This window comes from Rhinolophus sinicus, linkage group LG09, assembly GCF_036562045.2.
Source record: "Rhinolophus sinicus isolate RSC01 linkage group LG09, ASM3656204v1, whole genome shotgun sequence".
Lineage (NCBI taxonomy): Eukaryota > Metazoa > Chordata > Mammalia > Chiroptera > Rhinolophidae > Rhinolophus > Rhinolophus sinicus.
Genome location: NC_133758.1, coordinates 58,729,338 through 58,744,217, shown reverse-complemented (window position 1 = coordinate 58,744,217; position 14,880 = coordinate 58,729,338). Strand labels below are relative to the sequence as shown.

The 14,880-nt window shown below is 54.2% G+C and overlaps 1 protein-coding gene across 4 annotated transcripts in view; it reads right to left on the bottom strand.

The window, feature by feature from the left end:
- The window catches only part of EEFSEC (eukaryotic elongation factor, selenocysteine-tRNA specific), a 292,225-nt gene that overhangs the window by 7,864 nt on the left and 269,481 nt on the right, over positions 1-14,880 (bottom strand). Inside the window, exon 7 of one of the 4 annotated variants that reach the window (XM_074340480.1) lies at positions 4,732-4,803. The exons of the other annotated variants lie outside the window; for them this stretch is intronic. Within the exon in view, the coding sequence (XP_074196581.1) occupies positions 4,732-4,803 (72 nt within the window). The remainder of the gene's footprint in view (positions 1-4,731; positions 4,804-14,880) is intronic. 4 annotated transcript variants of the gene reach the window in all.

The window sequence follows — 14,880 nt, the reverse complement described above, 5'->3', positions numbered from 1 at the left end:
AGCACAGTCTCATCCATGAGTGCAGGGCAGTGGAGGGAAGAGAAATGCTCTAGCCGAGTCCCATGCCTCCAGCACTAGGGAATACCTATCTACAAGCCCAGGGAGAAGCCCAGGCTCAGAGAGCAGGCTCCCCACTCCATGTGATCTGGAGCCAGGGTGGCAGGGTGGGCATATGGGGAAATGTGCCATACCTATAAAGTTCACACCGTGGCCATCATTCCACTGGGCCTCAGCAGACGTCCCCTGCCCTTGTTCCACAAACCTGGGGGTTCTTGGAGTGTGGCAGCCCTGTTCCACTCTTGATGAGCCCAGACCGTGGAGGCAGTGGGGGCAGGCTGGCATGACCCTGGGGGTGACGCTGCTGCCTGTGGCTTTCCTTGGGGACACTCTCCCAGGGCCAAGCTGGCCTTTCTCACCAAGCGCCAACTCCACACAAAGAGGCACAATGGGCTGGAGGCTGCTGTGTCTTGGCTTAGGCTGGAGTAATCAGGGAAGAATGCGGGAAGCACAACTGTTTCCCAAGCCCTGGCCACGGGTGCCTCCCTGACACAGCCATCAAAGGCCGGCAAATTGCCTCCAATTGCTGTTGTCACTTTCATGTTAGAGGCCGGACTGGAAGAGGGGCCTCTACGCTGGTGGGCGGCTTGCAACCTCCCAGTGGGAAATGAACCCTTGCAGGCAGCTTGGGTCACCAGCCCCTTCGGTGGCTGTAGCTAACTCCACCTACTCCAGCACTTCCCCCCTCCTGGAACAAGCAGCTTTGGAGAGAATTGAAATGACAGGGCAGAAAGAGAGCTGCAGTAAGGGGCGGAGCCCTTGTTAGGGTCAGCATCGTGGTGATGACAGATGGGCTGGTGAGCTCAGAGGGACATGCCTGGCAGCTGGGCTGGGCTGATGTATGGCTGGGCTGATGTATGGCGTGGCGGGGCTAAGTCACAGAGAGCCTTGAATTCAGCCAGGCTCCGAGTCTGGACTGGATGCTCAGTCTGTGAACAGCAAGGGCTGCCCAAAGGAGGGGACCTCCCTCAATGAGATGGCCTTGAGCAGTATGGCTGATGTCCCCCAAACAGGGTGGCTGAACCACTACATGGTGGGCTTCAACATCACACTTCACCTGGAGAGAGGTCTCTGCCCACATGGCCCCAGTTATGGAGCTGTCCCAAATAGGTCACAGGATCACGGGAGGTGTGGGCAGTGCAGGGCCTGACGAGATCTCTCATGTGGTTAATGTGGCAGCCTGTACAGGATGTGCTGCTGAGGGTGAGGCCACAGGTAGGCCTGGCTGGGGCAGGGCTGAGGGGGGCAGAAATGGGAGGCTCAGCCAGGGTGCAAGTGGCCCTGAACACAGGGTGGGACTCAGTCATGTCTGACATGCACAGAGCTGCTGTGGCTGCCCCATCCTGCAGGTGACCAGCCGAGGTGCACCGAGGTGCGAGGACTTGCCACAGCCCACAGAAGTCAGTAGGGGAGCTGAGGCTTGTACCCAGATCCCTCTGTCTGCTGGGGGCTCAGGGCGGTGTGGGTTCTAGAAGAGCTTAGCTTTGACAGAGGCAGCAGGCACTGAGAGGCCCATGCAGTGCTGAGGTTGCCTAGTGGTTAGGGAGAGTTGGGCTGGCACCAGGGGCCAGTGTGAGTGCCGCTTGGGCAGAGAAAGGTGAGACTGGCTGAGACGGACAGCCTGGATACCAGTTGGCTCCCTTCTTGCTGAACCCCTGAACCCTTCTTTGAAATCCTCTGCCATCTCCTGGCCAGGCCTGGTTTTCTAAGTTTACCTTTGGAAGCTGAAGCCTTTAAGCAGCTGGCTGGAGTGGACAGCCGCCTGGTTTTCCTTCCTTTCTCTTCCAGCTATGGATCCCATATGTAAACAAAGGCGCAATTTGCTTTAAAAAGATACGGTGATTAAGTTTTTATCAGACGCCTACTCCACTGTCCCTGCAACAAAGGGAATTAGGGGAAGGCAGGAGACAGAACAGGCCCTTTATTGGAATTGCGCTTTCTGAGGTTCTTGAGCGCACACTCCACAGGCTCCATTCGGGCCCCTTTCATTGGGGGGAGCCAAGGTAGTGGGCGTCCGCACCCCCCATTTTGATGTCTTAGTGTTGCCTAATTCCTCCTTTAATTTATATTAAGCTTCTTAGCAGCAATGATGAATTCTTCAAAAACAAAAAAGGACCCTTTGCAGAAATCTTTCCCATACTGTGTAAATTGAAATTATAATGTAGTCAAGGCTTTGGAGATTGGGGGTGTGTGGGGAGGGAAAACCAGTGCATTATGTGGAAGGAAGGATTTTCTTTTAAGGCAAAAACAAAACCATTCTGAAATAGGAAATGACTTGGTCTGGAGAATCAGACAGAGGCTCGATTAGAGGAGCAGCTGAAACGGAGGAAAGTTTGTTATCATAAGGCGGGAGGGGATGTGGGGCTTGTGGGGGTTCTGAACTACCCAATACCATCCAACACTGGCTCCTGCCCATCCCTCTCAGGGGAGGCCCAGGGCAGGCATGGTACTCGCCTGGGGTGGGGCTGCATCCCCTTGAAGTGGCTGTGGGGATAACTGAGGCCATTCCTGGTGTGCAGCCTGGAAGCTCAGGCAGGGTTCAAACCCAAGAATGGGGAGCCTAGGCAGCACCTCTGGTGGCTTGCCTTGGGTTCCTCGAGGGTCCCTTCCCTTGGTACCCTAGCAGGCCCTGCAGGAGCAGTTTCCTGGCACTGGGGCCATGGGCACTGCCCTCCTAGCATGAGTCACTAGGCTGTTCTCTCGCCAGTTCCCTCTTCTGATCTGCCTTTGGGTCAGTTGCCAAAGAGATCCTTCTAGAACAAAACCTGATCATCCCTCCAGCTCAGAAATCTTTAGCCATTCCTTAGCAGGTGTCCAAATTCTTCTAAGCAGCCCTTCCTCAGCTGCTTCTTGCAGACCCCGCACTTCCTTACCAGCAACATTCACCCCTGCACAGGGTCCCATCATTCACTCCTGCCCTGGCTCTGTATAGGTGCTCCTTCAGCCTGGGGTACCCGATGGTGCTATGTACATGGCAAACCCTACTCCTGCTTTGTTCTCTTAGCAGAAGGCTCAGCATCTGGGTTTGGCCTCTCTGATGCTTTCTTGGCCTCCCTCCTCCACGGGGACCAAGGCCCTACATACTCTGGCCCCGTGTCCAGACTCTGCGTTGCCAGGAGACAGGGTATAGCCTGCAGCAGCAGCCAAAGTTTCAGGAAGGGGCACTAATGGCTACCTTGGCCTAAGTGTACTCTGTCTCATCTGCCAGTGGACCAGGCCCTGCAACCTTGGGAAGGAACTGAGCGGCCTTTGAGTGGCAGTTTCCAAAAGATGATACCAGGCATAAGTGCTCCTGGGGACTCTTTCTGGTTGGGCCTTGGGCTGAGGTTTGAAAAAGTCTGGATGGGGAGGGAAGGCTGTAGTATAAGGCCTGGGCCTGGCTGGATCCCTGCTATGCTCTGGTGGAAGGGAGTGAGCTGGGGTCAGGTGGGCTGCACAGGTCACTGGATATCCTAGAAGTCACTTTCTCGGCGGGGGAAGTGACCACCCAAAGTCACACAGCTGGTAACCGGGGAGCAGTGATTCACACTCAGGCCTGAGGCTTTACAAAGCTGTCTACCTGCCATAAGCCTGGGAGTCTGGCTATAGGGTTGGCCATAGGCTGAAACTTCCCCAGAGTGGGAAGGATATGGCAAAAGGCAAGGGTGGGCATGTCTGGGGCCACCCCAACTTGGGCAGTGTGGGTTGGATGGGTGGACACCTCATCTCCAAAGACTTCCAGGGATGAGCCCTAGGGCTGCTGTGCTCTGGGTCCCAACGGGGTGGGGTTGGGGGAATGAATGGCCTCGGCTATTGCCCAGATAGACACTGAAAGTGGCCTAAATAGCATAGAGGAGGTCTGAAGTGGAAAGACCATCTTGTGTGAGGCAGGCCTGACTCACACTGACCCAAAGGTGGGCACCAACCAGTTGTTGATAATCACAAAAAGAACACCAGCAGTAATGCCAGTCAACATTGATGGCGCCTTCATCGTGTGCTCAGCCCTGTTCAAAGAGCTCAGAGCAACAGGCTCCTCAACTCCACAACCACATCCTGGGGGGGGGGGGGGGGGAGGGAAGGCTACTTATATACAAGGAAACTGAGGCAGACAGGATGACATGGTCAGCCTAGGCAAAACTCCTAGTCTGGCGTCAGAGCTGGATACCCCTCTGCTGCACATGGCCTGGTGTCCACAGGGCTACTCTTAGCTGGTCCTGACCCTGCACGACCTCCATCATGGGTGTAAATGAGCTCACTTCCCTAACGGGCAGTGGCTCTCTGAGGGCAGAGACTAGATCCCAGAGCCTGGCATAAGGCCTGGCCCAGGAAGGATTGGAAGAATACTTTTCCTCAATTCACGTGAGGAGGGCACAGTATTGACTCCATTATTAGAGATGGAAACTGAGGCCCAGGGATACAAAATGACTCTCCCAACGTCAAAGAGTTAGTGGCAAAGAAGTGATCACATGTCCTCATTACTACATGGAACCTAAGTTCTTTTCCAGGTAGCTTGGAAGAAAGGGGCCATCTCTCCTCTCTCAAACAGCACCGCAGAGCACCATCTTTCTGTCTGATGGTGAGCCTAACTCTGCCAGTGGTGCGCAAACATGTGCATGCACACTGGTGCGTGAGTTGGCGTGCACGCGCACACACACAAGCACCTACATGTGTGCACGCATACATACACACACGTACCTCGAACAAGAGACCCCTCATCCTCATGCCCAGAGGGCAGGGGCCATGCCTTCAGTTGGTTCTGTTCAGCTCCTGGAAAACAGTGGTCGCTACTGGGTCAATCTTAGGTTATTGCCAGAGGACAGCGACTAAGTCTCAGTTACAGCCGTGGGGGGAGGGGACAGGTGGAGGATGGGTGATGTGGTACTGCTGGAGATAGTTCTGACCCTGTGACATGGTGGTCTTACTGCCCAGCTCCAAGCTTTGCTTCCCTTGGTCAGGATGAGGGATGATGGGAGTAAGACACACAGCTGGCTCTGCTTCAGGAGAGCACTGCTGTCCCTGGGCTCTCACCCACCTGCCCCTCCTGCAGATGCCCTCCTCCACAGACAGCCCCTCAGCGAGGGTGGGCATGGCTCCTGGTGGCCCCCACAAAGACTGTCCCCATTGAGGGAGCGGAATTTTAATACTCCAAATATTCTTTAAATGTGTACACTCTTTAACAGCAGTTAATCTTCAATTAAAATACCTACAGCAGAAATTAAGATAACTGGTTTAAAAGGTAGAGCTTATTGACAATAGAAGTCTTCTTCATATTGCTTTTCTTTAAAAAAATATTCCACATATTAAAAGTGTCATTTTTATGACAGGGGAATAAAGCTCACCTAGAATAATGAAGGGGAACAAAGGTCTGGGGAGTAGTCATCTTCCAGTGTCCATATGTGGCATCCTGATTACTGTATCAGCCCTGTTTCCAGAGTGGGCGAGAGTGGCAAGCATCAGTGGTCCTTGCCCACACTCCTGACAGCTGTAGGCTCCCGTGGTTTAGCCCTCACTGGCTGCAGCTGGTCGGCCCACTGGTCCGCAAAGGTAATGTGCTGTGTGCACATGCACAGCGCCTCAGAGGAAGAGCCCAGGCTTGGGGCCAGGGAAATTTGCATGGATGTGTGGCTGACCCACCTACCTGGCATGCGGGCACCCTCACCCCATCAACACCCAGCATGCCCTCCAATACTGGCTGTACTGTTACTGCACACATACAGGATCCGTTTGACAGCCTTCTGCTGCATGTCTGTTGGGCACAGGCCCTGGGCTATCTTCCTCCACCTCAGCCTCATGCCCATGTGAATCCTCAACGCCCAGCATGGGATCTGGCACAGGTAGGAGACAAGTGGCATCACTGTCTCCTCCTCACGTCCTGGTCCTTTCCCCCCTGCACTTTGCATTGAAATGACCTCTTGACTTATTGTCTACTGCCACCAGCCCTGGGGCTCTCTGCAGGTACGATGGGGATGGAGTGCCCTCCCCTGGCTCAGCGCTGTTCCATGAGCTGCTTAAGGGCTGGCGTGGACCCTTGCTCGGTGGCGCATGTCCTCCTTCTTCCAAAACACTGTCTGTGGCTCTGTGCTAGGTAGGATTTAATCTTTTTGTGGCCACAGGGCTCAGATCCTTCATTGTAGCTTGGTGAGGCTATTTTCCATCTGGGGAGGCTGCCCTAGAGTCTGGGGGAGTGCGGAGGCCTTAGCTTGGAGTATTTCCAACCTGGCATCCCTCCATCCTCAGGAGCCTGGGCTCCATGGGACAGAGGAGGTACTGGCCCAGGGTGGAAAATGCACCAAGAACAGTACTGAGCTGTCTGTGGTACCTCTGTCCCTGTATGAACACATGGGGGTACGCTGGGAATCGCAGCCTATGCACCAAGGAATGGCTGTCATCATGGTCCATTTCCTGGGCCTGGCTCTGCACCACAGCCAGCCATGAGAAGGTCACAGGGTCAGGAGCTCCCAGCTCCCTGCTTTCCTCAGCCCTGGAAACAATGCCTTTGTCCTCTGTTTTTCGAAATTAAGTTTGTAGAGGCCTGTGTTACTGGTACTGAATGAGCTGACACACACTGCCCCATGCACACAGAAGAGCATTTGCACATGCGTGGTCCTTTATGGGTGTCAGAGCAGGGCTGGGGGAGACCAAGGCTGGGTTCAGGAGAAGGCTCTATCCTCAGAAGACCCTGACAGGCCAAGAGAAACCTTGGTGGGGGGGGGGGGATTGGGCAGGAGACAGCAAATGCTGGCAGAACCCCGGGGACAGGGGCTGCACCCACCATCCCCTTCTCTGATCATGGCATCCCCCAAGCCAGACTGGGGCACACAGAGCTCTGCAGAGAGCGAGCCTGGGGCAGGCCCCAGGCTCATCATGTGTGCCAAGTGTGTCACCTCCATTGCCCTCCAAAGACCTGTGAGGTGGACACAGGTGTAGCATCAGTGTGGTGTAGGGGCAGTGGCTGATGAACAGCAGGGCCTGCACACTGGGAGAGCCTCCGTCACCCTGCCTAGCTCTGTACGAAGCCCATGACTACGCTGGTCAGGGCACGGGGGTGGGGGAGGACTGCAGGGTGGTGGGCAGGTGGCCTAGGACCTCAAGGTTGGCGGCACCTGTAGGTGTCAGCCGGGGAAGCTATCCCAACCCAGGAGGCGTGCGGGCTCTTCTACCTCTTGGGAAGATGGAGGAAGCTGGTGCTATAAGGAGATCGCCACAACTCGGGGCTGGAGGTGATTTCATTTCTGGCCTTTTGGAAGCAGTGAGCACACGAGCAGCCACTGTCTTCAGAGATCAAGATTTCCACCACTAGCCCAAGGCCGTGCAGTCTGTTCATTCGCTTGATGCTACTGAGTGCCTACTTTTTGTCCAGCACTGCACTGGGTGGGGGGGCCACAGAGCCTGCCTGGCAGAATTCCCATCCCAGTGCTGGACAGGCCATCCAGCAAAGTTAGAGTGTCCACGTCAATGCACAAGGAGCTTTGCTTTTTCGCAGACAGCGGCTAGGGAAGGCCCTGCTGCTAAGATGGCATCTGAACAGAGGCTTAGAAAGGTATGGAGAACCCCAGTGAAGAGCACACCTGTGCCCATGAATGTGTGTGTGCATGCCTGTGTGGCACAGGGTGTGGGAGATTTAGCGGAGGGGTGGGTTTGGCATCAGTTGGCGGGCCCCCTGGCTGCTAAGGGGAGCGCAGGTGGCAGAGGAGGCTGCAGTGGGCATGAGTGTGGGGCAGAGGTTGAGGATGAGTGGAGGGTGCAGCTGGACTTTCAGCCTGCTCTAGTTGCTGCCTTTCCAAAGGCCAGCCAGCAGGGTCTTGTCTTTCAGGTGCTGAGCCCAAGTGAACTCATGTTCTGGTTAGGTTTCTTAATTTTACAGAAGTTCTCCACATGCGGCTCTTTCTTCTCTGGCAGTCAAAGCTCTAACCACTGTATCTCTCAAAACACAGAGACAAAGGAGTCAAAGGTCCCAGAGGCCTCTCTGCATCTGAGATGAGTGACAAGGAAGACCGCACCACCACTCCAATCCTGCCTCTCCCGATCTGGACCAAGGGGGAAAGTCAAAACCACTCAGGGGTACATAGAGGCTGCTGCCCTTACCTCAGCCCTGGCCCAGCTGTGGTTTTCCACACATGCACACACTCCCAAGGTTCTTCTTCGGCCCTGTCCCTCCTTCTCCCTGTCCCTTCCCAATCTCACACTTATCCCTCCTACTGTGCCTGTGCAAATGCCATCTCCTCTACAGAATAAATGTTTGATGAATAAATGAGCCAGTGGAAGAATGAATGGGAAAACGATGCCAGACAGTGGCTGCTCATGTGCTCACTGCTTCCAAAAGGCCAGAAATGAAATCACCTCCAGCCCCGAGTTGTGGCGATCTCCTTATAGCACCAGCTTCCTCCATCTTCCCAAGAGGTGGAAGAGCCCGCACGCCTCCTGGGTTGGGATAGCTTCCCTGGCTGACGCCTACAGGCGCCGCCAACCTTGAGGTCCTAGGCCACCTGCCCACCACCCTGCAGCCCTCCCCACCCCTGTAAACTTGAACGCAAAAGGGTCCACCCAGCTCGTCTATTGGACAGCAGTTCAGTTCAGGGCCCTACATGGAACAACCCCTCTAAGCCCCACACTGTTGTCTTCGTCATGACCTTGACTTGCTAAGACAGTGTCAATTATATTCGGAGTTCTCTGAGGAGGCAGGGAAGCCCTCACAGCATTTTCATGGGCTAAACACTTTCACAGGACATGGGTAACTATGATGATACAAAGCAATTCAGGGCCAGTGCCTTCTACTATAAAGTGAAGTTGTGTGAGGGCAGTACACCTACTGTACCTGGTTTCCCTGCCTCTAGGACCAAAAAGACAAACTGACAGCACCTTGCTTGTGCCCACCTACTCAGCCACCCTATCCACTCAACAACCAGCTTTGTCTGTTTAAGCAGCAGCCTGCCCACCAATGTGGAAAAGAGGGTGAGGTTGGATCCACACGGCCTAGGCTCGACACAGCCTTGCTGTGTGCTCTCTCAGGGAAGACAGTCAGTCCACCTGTTCTCTCATTTGGGAAATGGGCACAATCTCTTTCATACATAGTCAATACGAGGCTTCATAGCATGGTGTGTAGGAAAAGCTCCACAAATGCCTGGCCTTCTCTCCATTCTGGTGTCTCTGATTATAAAAGTGGTGGTTCTGAGAAGTTCCTGGTCAGAGTCCTCATGAGGCTCTGGACTCAGGAAGCTGGCAGAGCTCATTGCAGCAACGAGACACTGTGTGTGAAGAGTTGACCCAGCACATGGCATGCGGCGTGTCCTTTCCACATGTTGGTGGCTGTCACTAGTGCCTGGGTCGGTGGCTGTAACTTCAGGTGCTCTGTGCACTGCCCCTGGCTGCCTGCCAGCTCAGAGAGCAGGGCCCAGAGCTGTCCACCCCAGGTGACAGCCCACATATACTCGAGCTCAGCTCAGGCCTGAGCTCAGCTCAGACCACATAAGATAGTCAACAGGAGTGGGGCTCGCAGGGCTAATCCAACCCTCCCCTCTCCTGAGGCCAAGCGTACCACGCTGCTCGTCAGGGCGGGTTCCTGAGATCAATGTCGAATGAACACCTAAAGCCCTCCCTATCTTCCTGTAATGAACTGTGTTTATGAGCTGGGCCTGCTGCGACCAGGAAGCCAACCCCATTCAGCAGTGTAGGGTCAGTTCCCAAGTGCCTGGGTGGGCCCTTCCCTAGGGGAATGGCTTTGCTACTGACCACTGTGTGGCTCAGGGTGGCCACATGAGCTCTCTGGCTCCTCATCTGGCAACTCTGGTGAACAGAATATTTGTGTTCCAGATGGCTGAGAAGGTACTTACTGGGCAGAACTAGATGGGGAATGCTGCTTGTCCATCCTTCACAAAGCACCCACCAGAGTAGAGAAGGATTCGTTTCCACGTCTCTCCTGGATGGTGAGGTCCTCGGGCAAGTGTTAAGTCATCAGGGTGGTGTTAAGTCCCCTCATTGCCCAAGCCCCCATGCTTCCTCTGGAGACCCCAGCTTGCAGTTCCTCCCCAGTGACTGTCTCTCCCCACAACTCCAGTCAATGGACACACGGGTGGCCTTGGCCTCCAGCTCTGGCTGGCTCCCCCTGTCCAGAAGGCCTTCCCCAGTCTCTCTGCCCAGCTGACTTGCCCTTTAAATGGCAGCTCAAGCTGATTACCCTCCTCTTCAGGTTCCCCCTGCCCTGAGATGGTCCTACTGTGTGTGACAGGCCTTCTGAGGGTTCTGACCCCACATACCATGAGGAAGGGAGGAATGCAGGAAGTCCCTCCAGCGCCCAATCCAGGAATAGAGAGAGGAGTCAGGTGGACTAGGGAAGGCGCTGAAGCTCGTGCAGCAGCCCCACGACTTGGGAGACCCTCTGCTTTAATCAGAAAAGCAGACTAGATAGTCCCAACCCCTCCACTTGATATCTCCTAGACTGGGCTTCACAGAGCACCAGCTCAGGGCTCAGGTACCTAGACATGACAGGGCTGGTCCCACTCTGTTAGACACACTGGCCACACCATATACAAACACATGATCGATGAGCCAAGGCGTGTAGGCAGGTGCATGAACAACTGTGGTGGAGGCCTGGACCTTTCTGTGGCTCTCCCACAGGACGGTGATTGGACTGGATACAAAAAAAACTGTGGTTGGAAACTGCGAAGAAAAATGGAGCTCAGAAAAAAGGATTTCCTTCCTTAGGTTGTGTTTCTGAGGTTGTGTTTCTGTGTGTTTCTTGAAAAGACTCCAGAGCCAAAGTAATGGCTGATTGAAAATGAGCACTTGATGGAAATGTAGAGCTGTGGGCAGAAAGAGCTGGAGGCAGGACAGGCCTTAGTAGGCCCTCTGTGTCTCTGTCCTAGGTCCATGCTGCTGCTCCTCACTGGCTCTCCTCCCCACAATCCACTGCACACACCAGGGCCAAACAAGCCTTCTTGTGCCTCCTACCTGTGGATCAGCTCCAGGTACTGGGCTGAGCCTGCCAGCCCGCCCCCCCCCCCCCCCCCCAGTCACAGTGGGCATACTCCTAGCTTCAGCCACACTGCTGGTACCCAAGCCACACCTCTGGCTTCTCCAGACACTGTGAGACTGCTCCTGCAGACACCTTCTGGAAAGATCCACCGTCCTTTCTAAGTCTTCCTTTGCCTACTTGTCCTTGCAGAGCTTCCTCATTGTGCTGTTGAGTTCCTTGAGGGGTGGGATTGTAAGTGACTCATTTCCTTGTCCCAGGCCCAAGCAGTGTTTGGCACATGAACTTACTCAACAAAAAGTTTACTGAGTGTGTTGATTCAATCTCTATCCTCATGGAACTTACAGCAGATGCACCCAGGAATCACTGGGAGAACAGACAAGCAGCCAATGTCATCAGAAGCTAACAAGTACATGTTCTCTTCTAAATGTGCTCTTATATTAACCCATTTGCCATAACAACCTACTACGAATAACTTTTATTATTTTCCCCAACTTAGAAATGAAGAAACTGAGGCTCAGAGAGGTGAAGTCATTTGCTCAAGAACACACAGCTAAGTAAATGGTGGAGCTGGAATCCTAACCCATTTGGGTTTGAGAACCCAAGATCTTACCACTGGACAGAGTATCTTTCACATGCACTGAAAAGGCAGGTGCTATGAGCAAGAAAACAGGTGAGCTTCTTATTGAGACAGGAAGACCAAGGAAGGTCTCTGGGTTATGTTTAAAGCCAAGACCTGAAGGAGGTTTATGAGAAAGCCATGGAAAAGAAAAGGGGATGGTGCGTGGGCAGAAAGAATGGCCCATGCAAAGGCCCTCGGAGGGGAAGAAGGTGAAGCTTCTGAGGAAGGGAATTAAAGCCAGTGTAGTAGGGGAGGGAGACTGAGGAGCCTAGGGAGGTGGCGGAGGGTGTGGAGGTGTGGCGCTCTGCTCAGGTCTGGAGGCTGTGAGCCACAAAAACACACTCAGGGGACAGCGTGGGCTTCAGTAGATTCTGAATGAACAAGAGAACAAATGCATTCTAGAAAGTCAGAGGAGAAAGCTATGAAAAGAAGGGTCAACAATGTCCTCTCCCAGATCCCTTCTTGGAGTCCATACCCCTGAAGTGAGCCGATCGTTCAGAACCGTCTCTGGCTATCATCATCAAAGGCTACCTGACTCATCACCCCCCGCCCCACGCCAGGCCGTCCAATGACCAACCCAGTGGATGGGGGGGTGCACTGTGGCTGAGCCCCTGGGAGGCCAGGCCCAAGCACTGGCAGCAGGAGATAGGAAAGATGGTGGCCTCGAGGCCTAGCAGGGTCCTGACAAAAAGCTGCCTGAGACGCTAACCTGCCTAGTGGGTTGGACTAGGCTGGGCCAAGCTGCTGGACCAAGTGCAGAGGCTGAGTCCTGGGCCCCACCAAGGTCTTGGGGTGCTCCAGAGGGCCCAGGAGTGTGGGCATGAGAAGGCAAAGTGTAGAGGAATTCTGCTGTTGACAAAGGCCCAGGGCCTTGCTTATGCCCCCAAGTAGCCCCCTGGGCTGGCTGTTTCTAGTGCTGGGCATAACAACGAAACAAGAATGTGGGAGCTTCCACTTGAATTCAAATGACCTCTGTGCAGTTTTGGGGGAGCCCAGGTCCTGAGGAAAACAGTCTAGGTGGGCCTCTGTCCATATGTGTTGTATTGATCCAGAGCCTCCTGCTCCCAAATCTGCCTCCTTCCCACCGCACCCAGCCCTGACCTCACGCACCCACTTAAGCCTCCTGGGCTCTGCTCGTGACCTCACCCATGTCCAGATGGCTATCTCAGTGCCTCTCCCAGCCCTGTAATGAGAAAAGGCCAGCCGAGACCACTTCTTTCAGGGAGACCTCTGTGTTGAGTGGATGAGCTCCACAAGCAGAAGTGGGGACTGCCAGAGAAGTGGACAGTGGGCCCAGTGCATGGATGGACCCTGAGCTGCTTTTCACTGGCTGGGGGCCTCAGGCTGGCTTCCTGACTCTCAGAGCCGCCACAGCCACATATGCAGAATGAAAATGGTATATGCCATGTGGGCAGGAAAGGGTAAGTGGAATGGGAGTGCCAAGCAAGGGCTGTCCCCTCAGCGCCACTCAGCAGACAGGGAGGGTTTCAAGGGTTTTGGCAGGGCCTTATCTGGCCTGGACCATGGTCCGGGTCTGACATCAAGCAGAACTGAGTTAGGACTGCCCTCCTCTCTCATTCTGGAGGTGAAATGAGGAGAAACCAGTGACCATCTCAAGTTCCAGGCTGGCATTTGGTTTCCTCGGCTGAGAGAGACATGGTCACATGTCTTGCCACATACCACCTTCATTTCACTTTGAAGAGGAGATTTACTTTTTTCCCTTAAAAAATAGCCAGAGCAGTGAGAACTGCCAGGACATATGAACATTTTTATCCAAGGAAAAGTCATGCGTATGTGGGGGCAGAGGGGTCAGAGCTGCTGCCTCTCTCCTAAGTAAACCAAATCCTGAACCAAACCCCAGAGCCCGTGGCCCCGCGGCAAGGTCCAGTGTTGGAGGACAAAGGGCACCCAGGAGGGCGGCTGAGCCGCCTGCGGCCCTTCAGCGCCTGCTTCCAGCACCTGGGCCCTGTGATAGTTCCTCAACACGGTGTGTGCGGAGCTCTGGGCCGGGCCTGCTCCAGATTGAGCACTGGGGAAGCGCAGGCCCCAGCCGCCAGGGAGTGTTGGTACCAGCGCTTGGAGGAAGCCCCACAGGGGGCCCAGGGCCCCTCACAGCCTCGCCTGGGTCTGCCTGCCAGGCCTCGTTGCCCACAGCCTCCCAGAAAGCTCACTTCCCTCATTAAATCAGTTGTGGTGTCACCTGTCATTGCACAGCCCCTCCTGCCTGTCTCAGCTGACACTAGGTCCCAAATGCAGCTGCCCACATGGCTGGGGTAAGAGAAGTGGGCTGGGGGTGCTGCAGAGAACTGAAGGGCAGTGACTGACAGCTCACTCATTAGTGGGGATATGCCCAGAACGGACGCAGCTTCCTGCTTTTCATGAGAACTGGAAATCTGACTCATACATCATCCCTTCTCTCCCTGATGTAAATTCCACCTGCCCTCTAAAGGCCATGTGAGTCCTTCTTCACCCATCAAAACTCTAGGATGACCCACCAGAATTTCCCAAATCTCTTTCTGGTATTACTGTTTTTGCCATACCCACTGAAATTTACTAAAAACTTACTATTACTTACTAAATATTTCTTTAAATCAATTCAGTTAAATTAGAAAACATTATATGCTAACATAAGCTGACATTCAGGAAGGATCCCTTTTCACCCAGAAAGTGTGCATTAAAAACAGACATGTAACTAGGAACATTGACTGTAGACTACTTTTTTGTGTACTACCTCGAATCCTCTCAGATGCCCCAGGAGGATCTGAATAGCATTCCTTCTGAGTTGCCTTCCGGACATTCCTTCCCTAGTGGGTTCTCAGACCAGCCCTCCTGTTGGGAGGTGGGGATGCTGGGACCACGGCCGGCCTCAGAGCCCAGCTGTGGCCCTGCATGAGGCTCTCCTGCTTGGTCAATGACTTTGGGGGAAAGGGACTCAGACTAAACGAGGCGGTGCCTGTGAAACAGCCAGTGTGTGCAAGGCACATAGTAAATGGTAGTGTCACTATTGTAGTGGGGACTGACGTGTGGCAGGGCTCACTGAATTCTGTGGGAGGATGCCCTGTAAACTCTATAGCTGCAGTCATAATCTGGCTGTCTGTGCGTCAGGTTTGGCCCCTGGAGGTGCTTTAAAAATAGTAGATCAGTTGCCAACATTTAAAAATGTGGCCCTGCATTCCCAGGGCAACATGTGGCCTGAGGTGAGCATGGGCCACCCCCTCAGAAAGGGCGTGGTCCCCAGGCACTGTGCTCAGTG